Below are 26127 nucleotides of genomic sequence, written 5' to 3'. Positions count from 1 at the left end.
GGTAAAGTGGATAGCATTAGTTTCTAATGATGGACTATAGAGGGTGTGGAACAGACCTTGTCCTTTACAATGAACTGATACTTCCTTTCATTATTTAGGTATCCAGCTGAAAACTGATACAGCTCAGTTGTATTAGCTGAACGTTCCAAGCTGTTTGACATCACTATTACACATTTTTCTAGCTGGACTTGCTCGCTGCTCTCTTTAAGTGGTGGAATAAGTTTGTTTTGCATGGCTCTGTTTCCTAAATGGCTCTGTTTTTCAATTATTGCCCTTACGTCTTTTGAAAAAGGATTTCTTATAATTACAAAAAGTATTATCTAGGTTCTTTTGAGGTGGAAAGAAGCCCAAGGTTCCCTTGAAAATGATGATTGAACTTGATGTAGAACAATAAAGGAGGAGGATGTTATAAGAGTCAAAACTCCTCCTGCAGTTATGGGTTTTGTTCCAGTTATTGTCATGGGTGAATTGGAATGATTGTAAAGGAAGGAGTTGGGTGGCCTTCTCTGTTGGGGTGAGAGAAGGGGGTGTTGGGGTGTAGAAAATAAGAAATGTTATAATATGTTATTTTAAACACTTCGGGACCCTTTTACTAAGCTGCACTAAAAGGGGCCATGCTGTAAAATGGCCGCATTTCCATTTTTTCTATTAGTGACCAGGTGCTAATTTCCAAATTAGCGTGTAGCCATTAGAACGTGAGCCCTTACCAACTCCTACTTAGTAGGCGGAAAGGGCTCATGTGTTAACCATATGCTAATCAGTTGACGTGCGGCAGTGTAGTTGCATTAATCGATTAGAGCTGGGCACGCCTTCTGGCCGCCCCTAAACATGCCCCCCCAGCGCTATAAAAAATACAAAGTATTTTTTTAGTGCGGGGAAGTGAGCGCAGATGCCTGAACTATCGCAGGGCGCCTGAGCACGCCCCGCAGTAGTGCTTACCACCGCTTAGTAAAAGGACCCCTTTTATTGCTGTGTGAGAGGTGACCATGTGTTCTCTGTTCTGTTTATTTATATTTGTTATCCTCATGTTAAATAAAAATAGATTCAAACTAAAACAAAGTGCAATAGATAATAACACAATACAGTGTAATACACATAAAGTAAAAGCGCACTTCTCTTGTTTTTATAAAAAATATAAGAAAAATCCAATCTAAAACCATGGAAGTCTCCACTGCCAAGCTTTTACTGATTTTCTATACAACTGAAATTTTATCAGTCATTCTCATAATCTTTGGAAATAATAGTTTATTTTATATTTTATTGAGATTTGCTATATCACCAAGCCTAACTGGCAGATCTAAGTGGTGTACAATAAAATCAAAAGTTATCAGAAAGGAACTGCAATATTCGATAGGAAAGTAACCAGCGTACGGGATGACAAGCATACAGAGGGAAGGAAGAAAAAGAGGAATTGGGTTGGGGTGGGGAGTAAAAGCAGAGAACAGTTAAGGAGGGGGTGGCGGAGCGGGGGAGGGAGATACAGCTATATACCAGATGAACCAAAGGCCTGGACAAAGAGCCAGGCCTATTAAAAATTATTTCTGGCACCTTAGCACTGAAAAGCAAGAAAAAAATATAAAGAAAAATGGCACATGGGGCTGTACACCTGTGATTTCTGATGTTTCTATTTGGCTACAAGGGAAGCAAATGATCTTCCCAGTGTTTGTGTTCTGGCTCTCTTGTAAGGTTTTGAAAATTCACTCCCCTGCTTATTTAGGGCAAGTGCATTTTCTCAGCTGATGGGCTTGGGAATCGGGGAACCATCAGAAAGCCTAGGTGAAGGCAGAAGCAGGAAAGTCTTCAGCCTTAGTGGGGGACCTGAGAACAGAGGGAAGGGAAAGAGAATGTCTTTGGCCAGGAGGGGTTGGGGAGAAAAAGGTGGAGAAAGAGTAAATGGGGAAGAGAGAAGAAAGAAATCAAGGAGGCTGCAGGAGGGAGGGGGAAAGAATGAAGCTGGTGGATGAGTGAACTGCGAAGGGGGGAGAAGGCCTGAAATACGAGAGGAAAAGCTGCTCCTAGGTGGAATGGGGGAGGGGAGGGTATGTGGAGTGAAAGTGGTATAGGGACATGTACTCACTAGAGAAGAAATGCACTCAACATGTACTCAGGCCACCCTTCCTCTCCACCTAAAATGTTGGGGGAGGGGGGGGGGAAGATATGTGTTCACAGTGTAATTGTTTGAAATGTTTTGTGTATGAAATGACCACAGCTATGTGCTGATAAATGGTGGTTGAAGAATCAGGTATAAATCATGAGTTAGCAAAATGATAGAAAATTCTGAACTCTAAAACGTGTTCTTTTTCTTTGAAGAGTGCGAATTACAAAATCAAAAGATGATGTTCTAGTAGCATACCCTACCATAGTCACAGAAGATAGTATGCAAGCTCAGCACCTGGCCTCAACCCTGGCACTTTATCAGCTAACCAAAGGACAGGTGAGCAAATTTCTGCAGAGGATACAGAGTCATTTTCTACTATTCAGTTTGTTTGAGGAAAATTTACATACCTAACTTAGGTTTAGATTCAGAGTTTCTGTCTGTTAAAAAGTCATTGTATGAAACTGAAACATGAAGTTGTCCATGCATATGCTTGCTCTGTATTCTGTTCTTGTGAGTCACTGAAAGAAACATTTCCTCAACATATCCCATTATTCCCTTTCCACATAATCCCTTGCTCACTCAATCGTTTGGAGCTCTCCTGTACCCTGGTCTTGATGGAAATTTTAGGTTGTGTCTTCTTTTATTCATATACAAATGTCCAAGTTAATGGGGAGCTAGTGGTTAGAGAGACCTTCCAGAACATTTTGGAATTAAAACAAATTGCTTGTGACCACTTGATCTGCTATCATTTGATCTGGATTTTGCATCATTTGGTTGATCTCTTAAATGACACAAATACATAGGTGGATTTTTTTTTCCTCCTTTTCCTGAAGCTGGCATTATTTACTGAAACGTGTCTGTGTCAGGCACAGTTTTCGATGTCGAACTAGTTCTGTTCTTTGTTTTATTTCTGTTCTATTTTTTTTATTGGTATAATTTTATGTACATAATTAAGGAGATGATTTTTGAAGGTTTACACTTTAAAAAAAAAAAAGCATTCACATGTGGAAATTGGCATGCATATATAAATGTCATTTTACCACCTACATAGGTAAGTGCTGCAACATATGTTTGAGGTGAATGTTCTAAAATAGCATGCATATGGGAGCCAACTATGGAGCTGAGTCCTAAAACTCACATTTTTGCCATTTTAAGGTGGTTTTCTATTTCTGAGAAATAAGCAGAATTCACCTGTCAAGCTGTCCTCCCATTCCCAGGTCCAAATAAAAAACTAGCCTACATGTATAAATGCAAATGTGTACATTTTTGAAACATTTGTGCATTGCCATTGCAAACTACAGAATGAGGGTGCATAGGCTGTGGACATGGACCCAAACGCAACAGCTGTGTGCGGTGTCTAGAGATAATGTACACAGTACAAGCTCTAAACTCCCACTTTCTGCACCCTGCTGACAAATGCAAATAACAACAAAATCCTTGCTAAAACTGCTTTATTTCAGAATCTATAATAAGCCAACAGGTAGTGCTAATAATATATTTATTAGTAGCTTTCCTTATATACTTACATTACTGATTTCTACAAATATAAGTACATAAGTATTTCCATACTGGGACAGACCTAAGGTCCATCAAGCCCAGCACCCTGTTTTCAACAGTGGCCAATCCAGGTCACAAGTACCTGGCAAGATCCCAAAAATGTACAATATGTTTTATGCTGCTTATCCTAGAAATAAGCAGTGGATTTTCCCCAAGTCCATTTTAATAATGGCTATGGACTTTTCCTTTAGGAAGCCATCCAAAACTTTTTTTTAACCCTGCTAAGCTAACTGCTTTTACTATATTCTCTGGCAACAAATTCCAGAGTTTAATTACATGTTGAGTGAAGAAACCTTTTCTCCGATTCGTTTTAAATTTACTACTTTGTAGCTTTATTGTGTGCCCCCTAGTCTTAGTATTTTTGGAAAGAGTAAACAAGCGACTTACATCTACCTGTTCCACTCCACTCATTATTTTATAGACTCTTTCATATCTCCCCTCAGCTGTCTTTTCTCCAAGCTGAACAGCCTTAGCCGCTTTAGCCTTTCCTCATAGGGAAGTTGTCCCATCCCCTTTATCATTTTCGTCGCCCTTTGTACCTTTTCTAATTCCACTATATATTTTTTGAGATGCGGTGATCAGAATTGAAAACAATAGTCATGGTGCGGTCGCACCATGGAGTGATACAAAGACATTACTATAACATCCTCATTTTTGTTTTCCATTTCTTTCCTAATAATACCTAACATTCTATTTGCTTTCTTAGCCACCGCCACAGGACAGTGAGCAGAGGGTTTCAACGTATCATCATCCTAACAACACTCATAACTCCCACAATGTCACATAGAATGACCTGCACTTCACACAGTGAAATCATCTATTTAGCCCCCTGTATGTCTGTAAGGACAAATAAATCATACAACCTCTTTAGCATTCAATACCAGAGATAGCTGACTTCACTCCTGGTTCAAGTCTGCTTTGAGGTTGTTGCATAAATCCATTCCACATTGATTCAAGCTGCCTTCACTTCAGTTCGGGCAAGCCGGGTTCACTGTCTGGACAGCAGGCAAGTAAATCTTATAGGTAGGCCCGAGTCAGCAGCACCTGGTGAGTTGAGCAGTTCTGATTTTAGAAAGTACAGCTGCAACAGAAAGCAGAAAGCAAATCAAAGGCCAGAATGCCCAGACTCTCTCTTTGCACACTATTAGTGGTCCCTCCATCTGTCCCAGGCATCTGTGGTAACCTTTGGGACAAACTCTCATATTGGCTGGATGGGGGTTCACTGCTAATATCAGGCCCAGTCTACTCTTTTCCACGTGGGTCTCAGATGTAACTGTGGTATGCAATATGTCTCCAAACAGGCTGCAATAACATAAAAAATGTCCTTTCTTCAAGTCATCTTCAGTTCATCCAAGCTGAAACTGCAGACCGGACTCTACCAGTTTCAGAGTAGAATAATAAAACACACAGTTCTTGGCCCTCTGCACACATAAAGCAACCTAATATAACTGTAGTGCAATCCACATTGCTACAGAGAATTCTTTTTTTTTTTTGGTGAGGCCTGATATGCACAAAAAAGGGTTGATGATATTCAAAACAGTTTAACCGGGTAGGAGGTGCCAGCATTAACGGCTAAAGCTATAGTTGGCGATTTTATGGGTGGTCTGGGAGCAGAGTTGGTACTTATATACATCTAAGGGGGGCTTTTACTAAAGGTTATATTGAGTTATCTGCAGCAGGACCCATCAGAATAAAATGGGCCCTGCTGCAGATAACACAAGCTAATCTTTAGTAAAAGATTCCTTAAGTTATTGGCATGGCCCCGGCATTGAATATGCAGACATAACACCGGCTGTGGCCAAAAAAAGGCCGACTGCCACTGTCTGAATATTTATCCCAAAGTGGTTATCCAGGCCAAGCTCCACAGGTATGCTTTTCAAGGTCTGTCCAAACCACTGATGTGTACCTCCTTGTATTTATTATCTCACTTTGACTGAGTTCTGCCACTCATTTCCTTTCTTGTTTTCATTGATCTGGCTGCACAGGTCTCTTTGAGAGGGCTGAGCCATGTGATGCCTGTACTTTTGTGTTTTGTCAGAGTACTGGCTAAGGTCTTCAAAATTATCTCAGGGAAAGAGCCATGGTATTATAAGCCAGGCCTGAGCTTTGAAAACCACTGACCTACATAATAGTCACTGCTTTTTGACCTGTGTGAAGACACCATATTAACACTTTTTAAAAATATTTTCCATCAATAGTCAGTTCATCAGTTGTTGCCTTCAACATACCGAGATGTTTGGTTAGAATGGAGTGATGCTGAAAAGAAAAAGCAAGAGGAGAACAGGATGGAGACCAATAAGCCACGGGACCAGTTCATTGCCAAGCTGTTAAATAAGCTCAAACAGCAACAGCAGCAAGAGCAAGGAGTCCAGGAGGGAACAGAAAGCAATGAAGATCCAGAGGATTCCTGGGAAAACCTAGCTTCTGAAGAGGACTTCAGTAAAATTACTATAGAACAGGAAGACACAAACAGTTTGGAACCTGTGAGGAACTTATTTATAAAACTGCAGAATTCATCCAGATATCAGAGACTTTTTAGTGAGCGAGAGCAGTTGCCTGTGTTCAAGCACAGGAACATGATTATTGATGCTCTGAAGAAGCACCGTGTGATAGTCGTGGCTGGAGAAACGGGCAGTGGCAAAAGCACCCAAGTCCCCCACTTCATTCTGGAGGATTTGCTGCTGAACGAGTGGAAGTCAGGCAAATGTAACATCGTTTGTACACAGCCTCGAAGAATCTCTGCTGTCAGTCTGGCGACTAGAGTGTGTGAAGAACTGGGCTGTGAAGCTGGACCCGGGGGAAGAGTAAGTGGACCAGATCTGTAAAAGTTCTTGTATATTTCTTTAGCAACTAGAAACATCGGAGCCAATATTGAACCAATTCCTTCCTTGTCTGTGTCCAGGGTAAGATAATTTTCATTGGTTGTAGCTCGTGCAGTCATTTTGAAAAGTTGGCTCCTGTGACTAGAAAGATACCTAGCATAAATGACAGGATCTGATATTTGAAAAATTCATAGTGTAGTAATCATGCAGGCTGCTCATTGTCAAGACTGGTGTGCACACAGTTTCCAAAGTGTTTTACCTTGAATGTGTTTACTCAGCCCTCCTCAGTCTTGACTCTTCCTTTGCTCCCCCCCCCCCCCCCCCAACCAAACACTTCTTTCAGTCCTCAGGCCTGCTTATTTCATTAGGCACGGGCCCCCCCCCCCCCCCCGGTCGATGGAAGAACGAGTTCTGGGGGTTTCGGGGGCTGGAGACCCACCAGACCTCCAGCCCCCCGTTCGAGTTTGCCTTGGGGGGGAAGGGGGGCCTGCCAGCATGCAACTGCATGCTGGACAGGGCTCACCATTCCTCCCCAATGATCCGCAAAATCTAACGCCAGCTCGGAGCTGGCGTTGATTTTGCTGCAGCCAGCGACCCAATCTTTGGCGCGCTGGTCGCTGATCATTGGGGATGAATGCGTTAAGTGCCAATTAGCGTGCATTTGCAAGCTAATTGCACTAGAGGCCCTGTTTAGCATGCATTTGCATACTACTTGCGCTGAGAGCCCTCGAGTGCGCTGTTTCAGGCGCTCGAGGGCTCTGATCATGGGTCGGCTGCAAACTCTGGCACTAGTATGGCGTTAACAGACTCTAGCGCCAGAGTTTGCTTTTGATCATGAGGGCCAGAATGAGTTGATAGCTACGAACTCACAACCCCCCTTCCCTAGCCTTAATCTCTTCAGTCTCAGTTTTCCTCCCTCAGGATCAATTTCTTTATGTGTGTGTTTGTTTTAGAAATCCCTGGCTGGGCTGCTGGTGCAAGGAATCTGATCTTTAGGAGCTGCTCGGTGCTCATTGGAAATCTCCCTTGTGCCCTCTTGCTCTCATCTTGGTGCTGGCAGGAAGTTATCTCTTCCAGAAGAAGAGAAGGGGATAGGGGAAAATACAAGCCCATCTCTTCAAGAAAGTGATTTCTCATTTATTTAACGATCCGGTTTGATAGATTTGAACTCCGACAGATATCATTTTTTTTCCGTTTCCCAACCCATTTACACAGTCCTGGTCTCGCTGTCCAGTCACAGCGCATTTAGCTGACACCAATGTCAGCTAAATGTGCTGTGATTGGCGGGCAGGCAGGCAGGCAAGTGCTGTAGATGGCTATTATACACACAGCTTGTCTGCGTGTATAAAGCCGTCTGTGACATGCGCAGAGCACTCTGCGCACACTCAGCTGACCGACTGGCTGGAAGAAGATCGCATGCAAATGTGCTAACAGCGAGCAGATCATTTGCATGTGATTTCCTTCATGCATGCCCATTGTTTACAAAATCGGTAAGCAGCAACAGGGGATTGGTAAGGGAAGGGCTTTTAGCATGACCTTAGTGCATCTGGTCCTCTGTCTTATTCTGCTCATCCTAGCCCTTCAAGTCTTTTTCTACTTTCCAGCATTCTGCATATAACACAGTGTTGTTAGACAATAACATACATTCTCCGAGGACAAGCAGGCTGCTTGTTCTCACGACTGGGTTGACGTCCACGGCAGCCCCCACCAACCGGAACAAAAACTTCGCGGGCGATCCCGCACGCAGGGCACGCCCACCGCGCATGCGCGGCCGTCTTCCCGCCCGTGCGCGACAGTTCCCGCTCAGTTTTTTTCGATTCCGCGCTGAGGAGAGACGTGTTACCGTCTCTCTCGGTCAGCCCCGGAAACCGGATCGCGGCCTAGCCGCGAATTTTTTTTCGTGCGCGTTCGCGCTTTTCTTATCTCAAAAAAAAAAAAGTTTGTTTATCCCCTCGTCGTCTTAGCGCGGGGGCGCTTCGTTGCGGCCTTGTGGCCGCTCGGTCGTTTCTTTTTCGGGTGTGCTTTTCACCGCCACCATCGACGACTTTGACTTCACCGACGCGATTTTTCCGTCGATGTCCTCGAAGGTCCCGAATGGATTCAAGAAGTGTGGTCGGTGCGGCCGGCACATCTCGCAAACCGATACTCACGCTTGGTGTCTCCAGTGCCTTGGCCCGGAGCATAATACCAAGACGTGCACCTTGTGTCTCGGATTGCGAAAGCGGACACAGGTGGCGAGGCAAGTTCGTCGGGACCAACTTTTTGGAACTTGCGCCGGCCCGTCGACGGCATCGGTGTCGACGGCCGGGTCTTCGGTACCGATGTCGACGAAATCGACACCGACGATGGCATCGACCCCAGGAGCACAGGTACCGTTGGCCCACCGGACCGACGGCGGGGGTGAGCGGCCGCGCGGGCAGTCGGCCCCGGCCACTCCCTCTACCCAGGGCCATCGGGACCGAACCCTGTCAGACCCGATCCCTCGAGGCCGGGGGGTTCTACCTCCTCTTCATCTCTGCCACCGAGCGTCGATGATGGGCACCGAAAGAAAACAAAGAAGCATTGGCATCGGTCGCCCACGGCTCACGGGACTGCTAGTTCCGGCACCTCCAGAGATGAATCGACACCGAGGAAAGGCAGTGCCGAGAGGAGCGTTCCCCCTCGGTCGAAGAGGTGTCGCTGTGTCAGTCCATGGGTGCTTCGGTACCGTCTCCTGGACCCGAGCAGCTACCGGCACCCACACCGGCCCCCCTGCCTTTCCCGACAGCGGGCCTTGACGAGTGCCTCCGAGCCATCCTTCCAGGGATTCTGGAAAGGCTGATGCACCAGGCCTTGCCGGCCCCGGGGGTGCTTGCGCCCCCGGCGCCGTTGATGGAGGCGCCGGCGTGCTCTAGCCCGATGCCGAGGCCTCCGACACCGACGTCGCTTGCGGTACCGGTGTCAACCGCCATGCAGGTGGAATCCCTGTCGATGGAGGGAGCTTCATCCCCGCCGGCACGGGAGTCCACCGCTCGACGCCACCATCGAGGACGTGGTTCCTCGCAGTCGAGACGGGCCCGGTTCAGGTCTGAGCTGAAAGAGCTCATGTCCAACACCGAGGAAGAGGCCTCGTGGGGGGAGGAGGAGGACCCCAGATATTTCTCCTCAGAGGAGTTTGAGGGCCTTCCCTCCGACCCCACTCCTTCACCAGAGAGGAAGCTCTCGCCCCCTGAGAGCCTCTCCTTTGCCTCCTTTGTCAGGGATATGTCTATATGCATTCCCTTCCCCGTGGTCTCTGTGGATGAGCCGAGGGCTGAGATGCTCGAGGTCCTTGACTATCCATCACCACCTAGAGAGTCTTCCACGGTACCGTTGCACAATGTCCTCAAAGAGACATTGCTTCGGAACTGGCAGAAGCCATTATCTAGCCCCACCATTCCCAAGAAAGCGGAGTCCTAATACAGAATCCACTCTGACCCAGAGTTAATGCGGCCCCAATTGCCTCATGACTCGGCGGTCGTGGACTCTGCTCTCAAGAGGGCACGGAGTTCGAGGGATACCGCCTCAGTGCCCCCGGGGCGGGAGTCTCGCACTCTGGACTCATTTGGGAGGAAGGCCTACCAATCTTCCATGCTCGTGACCCGCATCCAGTCGTACAGCTCTACACGAGCATTCACATGCGGAACAATGTGAAGCAACTGGCGGACCTGGTCGATAAGCTCCCTCCGGAGCAGTCCAGGCCTTTTCAGGAGGTGGTCAGGCAGCTGAAGGCGTGTAGAAAGTTCCTGTCCAGGGGTATATATGACACCTGTGATGTGGCATCTCGAGCTGCGGCCCAAGGTATAGTGATGTGCAGACTCTCCTGGCTGTGTGCCTCTGACCTGGGCAACCGCACCCAGCAACGCCTGGCGGATGTCCCTTGCCGGGGGGATAACATTTTTGGCGAGAAGGTTGAGCAGTTGGTGGACCAACTACACCAACGGGAAACCACCCTCGACAAGCTCTCCCACCGGGCGCCTTCAGCATCCACCTGTACAGGTGGACGTTTTTTCCGGGCCAGGCAGGCTGCGCCCTACGCCTACAACAAGCGTAGGTACACCCAGCCGGCCCGAAGGCCTCCTCAGGCACAGGGACAGTCCCAGCGCACTCGTTCCCGTCAACAGCGTGCGCCTAAGCAGCCCCCTGCGCCTCCACAGCAAAAGCCGGGGACGGGCTTTTGACTGGATCCATGGGAACATAGCCGCCATCAAAGTGTCCGTAACGGACGGCCTGCCGGTCGGGGGGAGGTTGAAAGCTTTTCACCAAAGGTGGCCTCTTATAACCTCCAACCAGTGGGTTCTCCAAATAGTGCGGTGCGGATACGCCCTGAATTTGGCCTCCACTCCACCAAATTGCCCACCGGGAGCTCAATCCTTCAGCTCCCATCACAAGCAGGTACTTGCAGAGGAACTCTCCGCCCTTCTCAGCGCCAATGCGGTCGAGCCCGTACCACCCAGGCAGGAAGGGCAGGGATTCTATTCCAGGTACTTCCTTGTGGAAAAGAAAACAGGGGGGATGCGCCCCATCCTAGACCTGAGAGGCCTGAACAAATACCTGGTCAAAGAGAAGTTCAGGATGCTTTCCTTGGGCACCCTTCTCCCCATGATTCAGAAAGACGATTGGCTATGCTCCCTGGATTTAAAGGACGCTTATACCCACATCCCGATACTGCCAGCTCACAGACAGTATCTCAGATTCCGCCTGGGGACACGGCACTTTCAGTATTGTGTGCTGCCCTTTGGGTTCGCCTCTGCCCCACGGTGTTCACGAAGTGCCTCGTGGTGGTCGCGGCATATCTACGCAAGCTGGGAGTGCACGTGTTCCCATATCTCGACGATTGGCTGGTCAAGAGCACCTCGGAGGCAGGGGCTCTCCGGTCCATGCAGTGCACTATTCACCTCCTGGAGCTGCTGGGGTTTGTGATAAATTACCCAACATTCCATCTCCAGCCAGTCCAATCTCTGGAATTCATAGGAGCTCTGCTGAATTCACAGACGGCTCGGGCCTTTCTTCCCGAAGCGAGGGCCCACAACCTCCTGTCCCTCGCTTCCCAGACCAGAGCGTCTCAGCAGGTCACAGCTCGGCAGATGTTGAGACTCCTAGGTCATATGGCCTCTACAGTTCATGTGACTCCCATGGCTCGTCTTCACATGAGATCTGCTCAATGGACCCTAGCTTCCCAGTGGTGCCAAGCCACCGGGAATCTAGAAGATGTCATCCGCCTGTCCCTCAGTTGTCGCAATTCGCTGCACTGGTGGACACTTCGGACCAATTTGACCCTGGGACGTCCATTCCAAATTCCGCAGCCCATGAAAGTGCTGACGACGGATGCATCTCGCCTGGGGTGGGGAGCTCATGTCGATGGGCTTCACACCCAGGGACTGTGGTCCCTCCAGGAACAGGATCTTCAGATCAACCTCCTGGAGCTCCGAGCGGTCTGGAACGCACTGAAGGCCTTCAGAGATCGGCTGTCCTATCAAATTATCCAAATTCGGACAGACAATCAGGTTGCAATGTATTACATTAACAAGCAGGGGGCACCGGATCTCGCCCCCTGTGTCAGGAAGCCGTCGGGATGTGGCGTTGGGCCTGCCAGTTCGGCATGCTTCTTCAAGCCACATACCTGGCAGGTGTAAACAACAGTCTGGCCGACAGACTGAGCAGAGTCATGCAACCGCACGAGTGGTCGCTCCATTCCAGAGTGGTACGCAAGATCTTCCGAGAGTGGGGCACTCCCTCGGTGGACCTTTTCACCTCTCAGACCAACCACAAGCTGCCTCTGTTCTGTTCCAGACTACAGGCACACGGCAGACTAGCGTCGGATGCCTTTCTCCTCCATTGGGGGACCGGCCTCCTGTATGCTTATCCTCCCATACCTTTGGTGGGGAAGACCTTACTGAAGCTCAAGCAAGACCACGGCACCATGATTCTGATAGCACCTTTTTGGCCCCGTCAGATCTGGTTCCCTCTACTTCTGGAGTTGTCCTCCGAAGAACCGTGGAGATTGGAGTGTTTTCCGACTCTCATTTTGCAGAACGACGGAGCGCTTCTGCACCCCAACCTTCAGTCTCTGGCTCTCACGGCCTGGATGTTGAGGGCGTAGACTTTGCTTCGTTGGGTCTGTCTGAGGGTGTCTCCCGTGTCTTGCTTGCCTCTAGAACGGATTCCACTAAAAAGAGTTACTTTTTCAAGTGGAGGAGGTTTGTCGTTTGGTGTGAGAGCAAGGCCCTAGAACCTCGCTCTTGTCCTGCACACAACCTGCTTGAATACCTTCTGCACTTATCAGAGTCTGGCCTCAAGACCAACTCAGTAAGGAATCACCTTAGTGCAATTAGTGCTTACCATCTTCGTGTAGAGGGTAAAGCCATCTCTGGAGAGCCTTTAGTCTTTCGATTCATGAGAGGCTTGCTTTTGTCAAGGCCCCCTGTCAAGCCTCCTGCAGTGTCATGGGATCTCAACTTCGTCCTCACCCAGCTGATGAAACCTCCTTTTGAGCCACTGAATTCCTGCCATCTGAAGTACTTGACCTGGAAGGTCATTTTCTTGGTGGCAGTTACTTCAGCTCGTAGAGTCAGTGAGCTGCAAGCCCTGGTAGCTCATGCTCCTTATACCAAATTACATCATAACAGAGTAGTACTCCGCATTCACCCTAAGTTCCTGCCAAAGGTGGTGTCGGAGTTCCATCTTAACCAGTCAATTATCTTGCCAACATTCTTTCCCAGACCGCATACCCGCCCTGCTGAGCGTCAGTTGCACACATTGGACTGCAAGCAAGCGTTGGCCTTCTATTTGGAGCGGACACAGCCCCACAGACAGTCCGCCCAATTGTTTGTTTCTTTCGACCCCAATAGGAAAGGGGTCGCTGTCGGGAAACGCACCATCTCCAATTGGCTAGCAGATTGCATTTCCTTCACTTATGCCCAGGCTGGGCTGGCTCTTGAGGGTCATGTCACGGCTCATAGTGTTAGAGCCATGGCAGCATCGGTGGCCCACTTGAAGTCAGCCACTATTGAAGAGATTTGCAAAGCTGCGACGTGGTCATCGGTCCACACATTCACATCTCATTACTGCCTACAGCAGGATACCCGACGCGACAGTCGGTTCGGGCAGTCGGTGCTGCAGAATCTGTTTGGGGTTTGAATCCAACTCCACCCTCCAGGACCCGAATTTATTCTGGTCAGGCTGCATTCTCAGTTAGTTGTTCTTCGTAGGTCAATTTCTGTTATGCCCTCGCCGTTGCGAGGTTCAATTGACCTGGGTTCTTGTTTTGAGTGAGCCTGAGAGCTAGGGATACCCCAGTCATGAGAACAAGCAGCCTGCTTGTCCTCGGAGAAAGCGAATGATACATACCTGTAGCAGGTGTTTTCCGAGGACAGCAGGCTGATTGTTCTCACCTACCCTCCGTCCTCCCCTTTGGAGTTGTGTTTTACTCATTCCTTGCTTGTCATTCAACTGAGCGGGAACGGTCGCGCACGGGCGGGAAGACGGCCATGCATGCGCGGTGGGCGTGCCCTGCGTGTGGGACCGCCCGCGAAGTTTTTGTTCCGGTTGGTGGGGGCTGCCGTGGACGTCAACCCAGTCGTGAGAACAATCAGCCTGCTGTCCTTGGAGAACACCTGCTACAGGTATGTATCATTCGCTGTATCCTTCATCAATATAATACTTAGAAACTTTTTTTTGCCTTTTTATTAATCGTGTATGTAAGTGTTTTAGCCTTTGGTATATCTGAGACGTTTCTTATATATATGAAAACATAGTTTTTCTGTTTCCTGGTTGCTACTAATAGTAAGTTTGTGTTTTCAGAATTCTTTATGTGGGTATCAAATTCGAATGGAGTCTCGCACTGGAGAATACACCAAATTGCTGTACTGTACCACAGGGGTTCTACTGCGCAAGCTCCAGGAAGATGGACTCTTGAAACATGTATCTCATATACTTGTGGATGAGGTGAGCAGCTCTGGTAGGATTGACTTATATTTCTAGGTTTTTCTGTTTTGCTTTGATCCAGATATGACCTTTTTCAGGGGTTTCTACCAAAGTGAGAACACTGTTGTCAAAGATCAGTCTGTCTGTCCACCATCCATGTGCAGGCATTACACATCGGACCCCACACATACACACCCACATCCCTGTCATGCCACATCCCACCTACACACACCCCTCATACACACCGCCTTCCACTTTACTAAAACATTTTACCATGTCTTTCTGATTAAATTCCCCATGCAGATATGTCTGAGTTTGCCAGGACAAAATGGGCAGTGACTTTCCATCAAGTTTAACTTACTTTCCAAAGAGGTTGGATTAGTTCTGGATAGAACTTTTTTTTTTTTTTTGTAAGAAATGATGATAAATACTTTTACACACCAAATACCTCTAGTCATGCACAGGAGGTACTTGAAAACTATGAGCTGTGTTCATTTATGGTTTGTGCTATATTTGAACAAGGTGGATTTGTTAATAGAATCCTCTGAAAACGTTATGAAAATAATATCACAGTGAAAGACTAGAAAAATTGGACACTTATGTATTGGATACATGCTAATGATCTCTAAGACTGATTGTTTTTCCCAAGCAAAGTGGTCTCTTGTAACCTCAGACCAGTCGGTTCTGAAAATAATCTGGACAGGCTGCACACTCAATTTGGAAAGATTCTCTGGAAATTGCCCACTGAGAGTATCAAAATTAAGCTGTAAGCACCAGAAATTGCTTATAGAGGAACTCTCCTCCCTTTTACAGGCCAAAGTGGTCGAGCCTGTCCCACCCGGGGAAAAAGGGAAAGAATTTTATGCCAAGTACTTCCTAGTCACCAAGAAGACAAGAGGGGTTCCACCTCATCCTAGACCTAAGGGCCTCAAATAAGTACGTGACTAAACGTAAGTTCAGGTGGTTTCCCTTGTCATCTGACTCCCCCGATTTAGGAAAGAAATTCTGTGCTCTCTGGACTTGAAGGATGCTTATACCCTTATACAGATCTGAGATTTCATGAAGGGAAACACCATTACCAATATTATGTTCTCTTTTTACATCAAAAAATGCCTGAAACTATCATATGTGTGAGTCTCACCCTGTGCAAGGAACTTGAATATCCAATTCCTCTTTTCTCTAAATTATCAAGGAACCTCAAATCTCCTACTGGGGGAACTACTGCAAATATCAATCTGCAAGTATAAATCTTAACCCCACTTTTATAAGGAGTCAATTACTATCACAGGTCCTAGTGGAAGAAGAACAGGAGAAAAACAGACCAGACGTAAAAAAAACTCACATTTACGTGAGAAAACCGAATGATCTAAAAAACTCTCTGTCTCCTACACCACTATAACTATAAAGCACAGTGAGACCATACACATAAACTAAATCACGGATACTAACTAATGAACCCAGACCCGACCCTCGTAACAGTTAATCAATCCAGGGCACCTCCCCCTAATTTCAGGAGCGTATTCAAAATCCTTCAGCTGTTCAAACAACCATGAAAAAACATGCACAGCACTTTAACTTATCCTAAATGTTCAGCTCCTGACAGGGTAACTTGACAATCCAACTGTGGAAGAATCCCCCACTGTCCACAGATTTGTACTGAAAGAGCTGCTCACAGTGCCCTCGACGAAAACAATCCTTGCAGTCTGTAAAGTCTCAGTTCATTCATAAGTCCATCTCATCTCTCCATTCTCATAGCTCCCTTCAACAAGTGTGCCTCGTTTCGCCCAATTACTGGCTGCCTCAGGAAGGGCACAGTCGATAGTCCGACATCGGACTGGAATATCAAAGTATCCAAATCGTGATATCTTTCTCCACAAAGATGGCTTTAGAGGGTTTCCAATATTATGTTCTGCCTTTTGGCCTCGCATCAGCACCCAGAGTTTTCACAAAATGTCTAGCAGTAGTCAGAGTGTCATTACACAGGCTATGGTCAATTTTGCCTCCCTGCCTAATGAATAGAGATTCCTATCTCTTTGGTTTGTGAGGGTTGGCAGAGTCAGCAGGTGTCAGCTTGGCATATCTTGACATTGCTAGGGCACCTGGCCTCCACAGGCCCTGTTGTCCTCATGGCATGCCTCAGACTGAGTCCAACTCAGTGGACCCTGTTTTCCCAGTGGACTCAAGCCATAGAGAATTTTCAGGATATCATCATTGCCACACCTTCTCTGAAGGAATCTCTGTCTCGGTGGCTAATTCACAGCAATCTGGAGAAGGGACTACCACTCCAAATTCTACAACCCCATGAGACACAAATGACAGATGTGTCCAACCTGTGATGGGGGAGCTCATGTAGATGGGCTCCACACCCAGAGTTGGTGGTCTGCTCAGGAGACCCAACAGCCAATCAGCCTCCTAGAGCTAAGAGCTGTCTGGAACATTCTAAAGGCTTCAGGGATCAGCTGGCAAACCAAGATTGTATTAATTCAGACGGGCAATCAGGTTGTGGTGTAGTAGGTTAACAAGCAGAGAGGCACTGGATCATATTATTATTATTAACATTTGTATAGCGCTACCAGACGAACGCAGTGCTGAACACCTGACATAGAGAGACAGTCCCTGCTCAATAGAGCTTACAGTCTAAAAATAATACAGACAGACAAGACAATTAAGAGCGAGGGAAGTACAGGGTGAGAAGGAACAAGGGGAGGTAATTGAGTAGTAGCTAGGAGCCAAAAGCAGTGGTGAAAAGGTGGGTTTTCAGCATAGATTTGAAAACAGGTAGAGATGGAGCTAGACGTACAGGCTCAGGAAGTCTACTCCAGGCATAAGGTGCCACGAGGGAAAAGGGATGAAGCCTGGAGTTAGCGGTGGAGGAGAAGGGGGACGACGAGAGATTTGTCCAATCATATCTCCTGTGTCAGGAATCAGTTGGGATTTGGGAATGGGCTCTTTCCCATGGTTTGGTGCTCAGAGCCATTTACCTTGCAGGGAAAAACAATTGTCTGGCAGAAAGACCGAGTCATGTAATGCAACCACATTAATGGTTTCGCAATATGGGAATTGCCAGGAAGATCTTTCAAGAGTGGGGTAGCCTCTCGGTAGACTTTTTTTGCCACTCATCTCAACAAGAAAGTCCCTAAGTTGTGCTCCAGACTGGGATCACATGACAGACTAGCCTGGATGCCTTTCTCTATCACTGGTGGCAGGTTCTTCCGTATGCATATCCTCCAATGCCTCTCACAATGAAAGCTCTCCTGAAACGCAGGCAGGACTAGGGAACTATGATCCTCATCACTCCATATTGGCCACGGCAGATCTGGTTCCCTCTACTACTGGAGCTAGTCTCCAAAGATCCATGGAGACTGGAATGCTTTTCCATCATTCAGAATTAAGAGTCCATCTTGCATCCTGATCTCAAGTCCCTAGCCCGAACGGCTTGGATGTTGAAAGGTTAGAGGTGGACTCCTTGAACTTGCCAGAGGGTGTCTCTCAGATTCTACTGGCTTCTAGGAGAGATTCCACTGAAGAGGTTTGCCATTTGGTGTGAGGGCAAGGCCCTAGACCCCTTTTTCTGTCATGCACAAAAACTGCTCAGCCTTTAGTTGGTTGCTTCTAAACAATACAGTACATTTTATGCTGCTTATCCTAGAAATAAACAATTGTGCCTGTGCTCTGTCGAGCATCAAAATATAACAAAATGTTTAAACACACATGAATACAAGTGTATTGCTTCTTCAGCTTATTGAGAGTGGAGTAGTCTCATATGTAACACACGATAAAAATTATTTGATTTTTCACCCAATGACTGGGTGTATTATCTGTGTGTATTGTCTAATCATTGACTGAACCTCCACCACCCTTTGCTAATCTTATATGTAAAGATATATTTCTGTTTGTCAATATGCTAACATCTAATTTTATGTAGCACTTAGCTTGAACAAGTTGGTGCTCTTAAAACCCCGACAGGTCCCCGTTTCGTGGTTACTTTCTCAAGGGGGAGTCACCAGTTCTAAAACCAAAAACAAGATGCAGCATAAAGTTACTTACAAAATAGTTCTAAAGGCATATTAGTTGTATAATTACTTGTATTCTAAATAAAATTGCTGTTAGCTTACCAAGTAACAGTCTCAAGTGCAACTGCAGCATTACTCTGTCTCTCTCAAAAATGGCCACAGCCAGGGTTGCCAGGTGGAAAATTTTTTTCCAGCCCACTGGAGCCCAAAAAACAGCCCAAAAACCGCCCAAACACAAACCCCGCCCCTGACACCCCCCCCCCCCGCGTCATCACCCCCGCCCCCGCCGTCATCAACCCCGCCCCCGCCGTCACCGGCCCCGCCTCCCACGTCACCGGCACCGCCTCCCCGTCATCGGCCCCGCCTCTTACGTCATCGACCCCGCCTCCCCGTCATCGGCCCCGCCTCCCACGTCATCGGCCCGCCTCCCACGTCACTAACCCCGCCCAAAACGTCATTAACCCCACCCAAAAACGTCATTAACCCCGCCCCCCCGCGGCCGAAAAAAAACCGCCCGAAGCACAAAAACCAGCCCAAAAAACCGCAACCCGCCGCGGGCAAAAATTTCCCGCGGCGGGTCGCGGAAAACCGCCCAATTGGGCGGTAAAACCGCCCACCTGGCAACACTGGCCACAGCGTCTTTTTGTTAGTGCTCAGCCATGCCAGCTGGTTGTGAAGCTAGCTTCAAAATAAAAGTCCTTAACACAGTCTTCAAACTAAATAAAAGCCCTGTCTAAGACTAGTATAGAAAACTGCCACTGTTGATATTCATCTTGTATGTCTCGAGCCAGCACTCCTTGATTAACCATTTGTTTGTGGCAAAAGTTTTAACATATCAAAAGATTTTTCTATATATTAGGAAAAGGAAAAAATTGAAAAACATTGAAAAAAATATGTTGAACTTGGTGCCTATTAATCACTCTAGAACTGATATGGAAATATTCCAATACCAGTGTACGTGTTTGTTATAAACCATACAACCAGAGACAAGGACTGAATAGCTCACTTCTTATATCGAAAGGGGAATATTGTGTTAGAAAAAACAACTCCACTGTGTGTAAGTGTTCAAACCCCTTGGTTCTATAGTATCCAGTGTAAAAATCCAAAAGGTTTCACGCTGTAAAATTTTTCTGTTTAAATCACCTCCTCTAGTGGAGGGAATCACTTGTTCAATCACCATACATTTAAGATCTTCGATGGTATGATTTTGCGATGTCCAATGTTGTACCATAGGTGCTCCAAAATTTTGTGCAGTAATTCGTGAACGGTGTTCAATCAGTCTCTCATGTAGTGACCTCATTGATTTCCCAATATAATATTTGTCACATGGACATTTAATGTAGTAAATAATGCCCGTGGATCGGCATGTAGTTCTGCACTTTAATTTATAACTCCTGCCGTTGCAGACGAAATCTGTCCCTTCAATGGTTGTGGGGCATGTTTTACAACGAGGTTTCATGCATTTAAAGTGGCCAAAGTTGCCTACGTTGTCAATGGGAACCATAGGTAAAACCGCTGGACTTAAAATTTCTTTCAGATTTTTGGAACGTGAAAATGCCATCCTGATGTTATGATTTGTGAACACTGGATGTGCTTTAATGATGTCCCAATGGCGGCGAATAATAGCAGCAGTAGCCTCTCCACCCGGAGTGTATCTTGTCACGAAAGTCATGATCTGTCCATCATGTTGTGTCCGTGGTGGAGATTGAAGCAATAATTCTCTGTTGTTGTACTTGGCTCTGGTGTAGGCTCTCTTGATGGTTTTGTGTGGATAATTTCTCTGTAACAACTTAGAACCAAAAGATTCAGAATGTGCTTTGTAATCGGCATCTGTAGTACAAATACGCTTAAAGCGGAGAAACTGAGAAAATGGAAGACTTCGTTTTAATGCTTTGGGATGGCAACTGCTGTATTCTAAAAAAGTATTCCGGTCAGTGCTTTTAACAAATACATTGGTAACAAATTGCTTCTCTGCAAGAAGAATCTCAACATCAAGAAAATGTATCTTGGATTCTGACCACGTTAAGGTAAATTGGATTCTGGCATGACATTGATTCAGCCAACTATGAAATGACTGTAATTGTTCGATACTACCATACCACACAATGAATATATCGTCGATGTAACGTTTCCATGTCCCTAGCATGTCATTGTAAGGAGATCTAGCTAACCATTTATCTTCAAACTGAGCCATAAAAAGATTGGCTAGAGTGGGAGCGAATGTCGCTCCCATAGCCACACCAGATTTTTATTTATATAACTCATTTTGAAAGCAGAAAAAATTACTGCATAATGCTATTTCTGCCAGTTTACACAAAAAATCAGTGGGGACTTGATGTGGACTGGGACGATTGTTTAAGGTTTCACCAATAACTTCTAACAATTCATTTTGAGGAATCATAGTATATAGAGATTTTATGTCAAAGGTTGCCATAATAATATGTGAATCTGGTAACTGTATATCCTGCAATATATTAAGAAAATGTGTAGTGTCCTTAATGTATGTGGGAGTTTTTTTCACCACGTCTTGAAGGAACGTATCTACATATTGGGACAAGGGTTCAAGCAGTGAGCCACGGGAAGACATTATCGGTCTTCCTGGAGGGTTACTTATGTCTTTATGAACTTTCGGTAATGTATAAAGAACTGGAACGATGGGAAACCGCCTGTTCAAATAATTGAACTCCTTCTTGTTTAGAAATCCTGCTTCCTCTGCCCTTGTGGTTATTGCCAGTATGTGTTCTTGGAGCTGTTTTGTGGGATCCTGATCTAATTTAACGTACGATGTCGTATCGGCCAATTGTGAATGGATCTCAGTTATGTATTGAGATCTGTCTAAAATTACAGTAGCCCCGCCTTTGTCGGCCCGTTTAAATACAATGTCAGTGTTTTTTCTCAACGATTGTAGGGCTTTACGTTCATCTCGGGTCAGGTTATCATGGAAACGGTGTGATTTATTATTATTAATGTTGTGTAACCTACCCACATCTCTTAAAACTAGCTGTTTGAACACTGATACTATAGGATCGATCGGGATGGGCGGGATCCATTGGGATTTATCTTTAACTCGAGAAGAGGAATCATGTCTGGCCTTATCATTGAAAAAAATCTTGAGTTGCAAAGTACGAATAAATTTTTCAAGGTCAATTCTAAATTGAAAATTGTTGAAAAATTGAACAGGTACATATGAAAGGCCTTTGGAAAGCAGAGAAATTTCAGTCGAAGTAAAGGTATGTGTCGACAAATTCATTACATTCTGATCTATTGGAACTGGGACCGCGTCTGTGGACGTGGCCTGGATATACCTCTGTTCATGCCTCTCCTGTTGCCTCTTGTTCTTGTTCTTGGACATCGCAAAATCATACCATCGAAGATCTTAAATGTATGGTGATTGAACAAGTGATTCCCTCCACTAGAGGAGGTGATTTAAACAGAAAAATTTTACAGCGTGAAACCTTTTGGATTTTTACACTGGATACTATAGAACCAAGGGGTTTGAACACTTACACACAGTGGAGTTGTTTTTTCTAACACAATATTCCCCTTTCGATATAAGAAGTGAGCTATTCAGTCCTTGTCTCTGGTTGTATGGTTTATAACAAACACGTACACTGGTATTGGAATATTTCCATATCAGTTCTAGAGTGATTAATAGGCACCAAGTTCAACATATTTTTTTCAATGTTTTTCAATTTTTTCCTTTTCCTAATATATAGAAAAATCTTTTGATATGTTAAAACTTTTGCCACAAACAAATGGTTAATCAAGGAGTGCTGGCTCGAGACATACAAGATGAATATCAACAGTGGCAGTTTTCTATACTAGTCTTAGACAGGGCTTTTATTTAGTTTGAAGACTGTGTTAAGGACTTTTATTTTGAAGCTAGCTTCACAACCAGCTGGCATGGCTGAGCACTAACAAAAAGACGCTGTGGCCATTTTTGAGAGAGACAGAGTAATGCTGCAGTTGCACTTGAGACTGTTACTTGGTAAGCTAACAGCAATTTTATTTAGAATACAAGTAATTATACAACTAATATGCCTTTAGAACTATTTTGTAAGTAACTTTATGCTGCATCTTGTTTTTGGTTTTAGAACTGGTGACTCCCCCTTGAGAAAGTAACCACGAAACGGGGACCTGTCGGGGTTTTAAGAGCACCAACTTGTTCAAGCTAAGTGCTACATAAAATTAGATGTTAGCATATTGACAAACAGAAATATATCTTTACATATAAGATTAGCAAAGGGTGGTGGAGGTTCAGTCAATGATTAGACAATACACACAGATAATACACCCAGTCATTGGGTGAAAAATCAAATAATTTTTATCGTGTGTTACATATGAGACTACTCCACTCTCAATAAGCTGAAGAAGCAATACACTTGTATTCATGTGTGTTTAAACATTTTGTTATATCCTAGAAATAAGCAGTGGATTTTCCCCACATCCATTTTAATAATGGCTTCATGAGGGGTTTTCTTCTATTGAAGCCTCCCATCAAGTCCCCCACAGTATCATGGGATCTCAATATTGTCCTTACCCCATTGTCCTTACCCAGCTGATGAAAGCTTCCTATGAGCTGCTTGATACTCGCCACCTGAAGTACCTGACCTGGAAGGTCTTGATTTTGGTTGCAGTCACTTCAGCTTGTAAGGTCAGTGAGCTACAGGCCTTGGTAGCTCTCACACTAAGTTTTTCCATAACAGAGTGGTTTTGTGTACACATTCTAAGTTCCTTCCTAAGGTGACCTTAACCAGCCAGTTCTGCCAACATTTTTCCAAAGCCACATGCCCAATATGGTGAAAGTGCATTGCACACTCTGGACTGCAAGAAAGCCTTGGCCTTCTATCTGGAGTGGACTAAAGCCCACAGAAAGTCCATCCAGCCGTTTTGTTTCTTTTGACCCCAAGATAGGGACTGCTATCAATAAACACACTCTTTCAAATTGGCTTGCCGACTGCCTTTCCTTTACTTATGTCCAGGCTGGGCTGACTCTAGAGGATCATGTCACAGCTTACAATGTCAGAGCCATGACTGAGTCAGTAGCCCACTTGAAGTCAACCTTACTAGTGGAAATCAGCAGAGCTGCAACATGGATTTCAGTTCACACATTCACATATCGCTGTTACCTAGAAAAGGACTCCCAGCATGACAGCTAGTTTGGCCAAACAGTCCTTCAGAATTTATTTGGAATCTAGAATCCAACTCCACCCCACTAGGCCCAGTAGTTTCTGTTCCAGGCTGTCTGCAAAAAATAAAAATAAATAAAGTTTGTTTCTGTTATTTGTTTGCATATTGGACTTTGCTCACCCTGATTGTAGTCCCCTTTTCTTTTACTATAGCCTAGTAGCTAGGGATTTGCATCAGTGTGGATATACCATCCTGCTTGTCCTTGGAAAAAAGCGAAGTTACTCACCTGTAGCAGGTGTTCTCCAAGGGCAGCAGGATAAATAGCCATACTGCCTTGCCTGCCTCCCCTTGGAGTTGAATTCTCTTAGCTATTGTACAAAATTGAGCTGTCTCCATGCAACAGTGGTAGATGGGAAGACACACGCATACGCAGTAGGCCACTTCCAAAAACCTCTGGAAGAAACTAGGAATCACTTGTCGTACCGTGCTCTGTGAGACATTGGTGTGGATATTCATCCTGCTGTTCTCAGAGAACAATTGCTAAAGGTGAACAACCTTGCTTTATTTTATCATGAATGTTAGTATAGGCTTATGGTGCATCAAGGTGGACTGTTAATGAAATACTTGCAATTAATTTTTTTTTTAATCTTTCTGAATCAAGGTTCATGAACGGAGTGTCCAGTCTGATTTTCTCCTCATTATCCTGAAGGAGATCCTACAGAAGCGTTCAGACCTACACCTGATTTTAATGAGTGCCACAGTGGACAGTGAAAAGTTTTCTAGATACTTTACGCACTGTCCCATCATAAGAATTTCAGGAAGGACTTACCCTGTTGAGGTAAATAGGTGTTTTTAATGTGTGTGAGTATGTTCACATATCTGAGAATGTTCAGGAAACTTCCTCTTGACAGGACTTGACTGGTGGAGGTATTTTGAATGAAATTTGAACCAGATTTTCTCTAAAGTGGAAACACAGCTGTACTAATTTCTGATGATTGAATGATGCCAGGCTATTCCCCTGGATTTCCAGCTGTTACACAATCAGGAAGAAGTTGGATTTAAGGTGTTCTTTTAATCTGACCAGCTATGTATGTAACTGTGTGCTTTTTGAAGAACAATAAGACATAAAATATTGAAAGAAAGTATACCTGCAGTTTCCCTGATGTCATGGAAATGCATTCCTCTAAGTGATTCTCAAACCTGGTCGTAGAGGCACCCCAGCCAGTCTGGTTTTCAGGATATCCACAATGAATATTCATGAGAGAGATTTACAAACCAAGGAGGTAGTGCATACAAATCTCTCTCATGAATTTTCATTGTGGTTATCCTCAAAAACTGACTGGCTGGGATGCCTCCAGGACCAGGTTTGGAGGGTCACTACTTATATGCAATGCTGAAAGAACAGACTTGACTGCTATCTATTCACCCTAGCCACAGTGTTCTTTTCCTCAGCTGCTGTATCAGCGCTTCCTTACATCCAGGTTTGTCTATGTTTAAAGAAAAGAAATCTAAGAATTTGTGATAGAAGGGCTCCTGTTAGGATTGTATTGCATCATAGCATTTTCATAGGTTTCTGAGTGTGCCAGTGGCATAGTAATATCACATGTCATATGCCCCATGCACTCAAGAATCAACATCAAAATTTAAGTGTTTCAGTACTGTGAAGCTATCCAGACCAAGAATTCCGGCATCACAAGACTGCTGCATGCCTTCAGAGTAGTCAGTTTCACCAAAGCTACTTCTGCACAGTAGCAGTTAGAGTTTAGTGTGTCTTGTGCATTTCTGTGCTTTTGAAAAGTTTCTTATACTGTTAAGATTCTTCAGTTCCTTGCAAGTACTGTGGGTTTCTTGATAAACTTGAGTATGCGTTGCAAGGCTTTTGCACTTGTATGAAAGTCTTTCTCCTATTCTGTATTTCACTTTTAATGCACTTGGCTTTTTGGATTTCTCACACAAAACAGTCCACTTTTCCTTTGGGAGTTTCAAACTCGGTTCACTAGACCAGAAGTTCCTAACCACCAACTGTCTGTAAAATTTTGTCACTGCTGGCAGTGGCAAAGTCCTGCCTTCCCTTCCCTCTGTCCCATGCGCTTTCCCCTGCTACTGGCAGGAAGAGCCAATGAGCAGTGTTTTAGCTGCTGCTGCCACCTCTTCTGCCAGATTTCTTCTGACGTTGGAACTGCACAGGGCCATTAGGTCTTGTGAGACTACTTGGCCTAACACGTTTCTGATTTCCGAAGAAAGCAAGCAAAGGAGAAGGCAGCAAACAGATAAGAACTATCGCCTGCCCAATTTTTAGGGACAGGATTTTTCTGAGGATCACAGAGCAGAAATACCAAGAGTAGCCTAACCAAAAGAGTGAGATTTACCATCAAAATTAGTAAGATTTTTCAGGTGGTAAAGATACGAGTATGTATGTATGTATTTATTTATTTACTTACTTATTTGGATTTTGCTCAAACCTTTTTTAGTAGTAGCTCAAGATGAGTTACATTCAGGTACACTGGATATTTCTCTGTCCCAAGAGAGCTTACAATCTAAGTTTGTACCTGAGGCAATGAAG

The 26127-nt window shown here is 45.3% G+C and overlaps 1 protein-coding gene across 2 annotated transcripts in view; it reads left to right on the top strand.

Annotated features, from left to right (window-relative positions):
• Nucleotides 1–26127, top strand: part of DHX29 (DExH-box helicase 29) — a 250263-nt gene that overhangs the window by 63520 nt on the left and 160616 nt on the right. For both annotated transcript variants that reach the window (XM_030193127.1, XM_030193126.1), the window contains exons 10-13: nt 2311–2434; nt 5854–6459; nt 14299–14442; nt 24226–24402. In XM_030193127.1, the coding sequence (XP_030048987.1) occupies nt 2311–2434; nt 5854–6459; nt 14299–14442; nt 24226–24402 (1051 nt within the window). The remainder of the gene's footprint in view (nt 1–2310; nt 2435–5853; nt 6460–14298; nt 14443–24225; nt 24403–26127) is intronic.

The sequence above is a fragment of the Microcaecilia unicolor genome, chromosome 2 (assembly GCF_901765095.1).
Source record: "Microcaecilia unicolor chromosome 2, aMicUni1.1, whole genome shotgun sequence".
NCBI classification, from domain to species: domain Eukaryota; kingdom Metazoa; phylum Chordata; class Amphibia; order Gymnophiona; family Siphonopidae; genus Microcaecilia; species Microcaecilia unicolor.
This window is presented reverse-complemented; position numbering and strand designations above follow the sequence as displayed.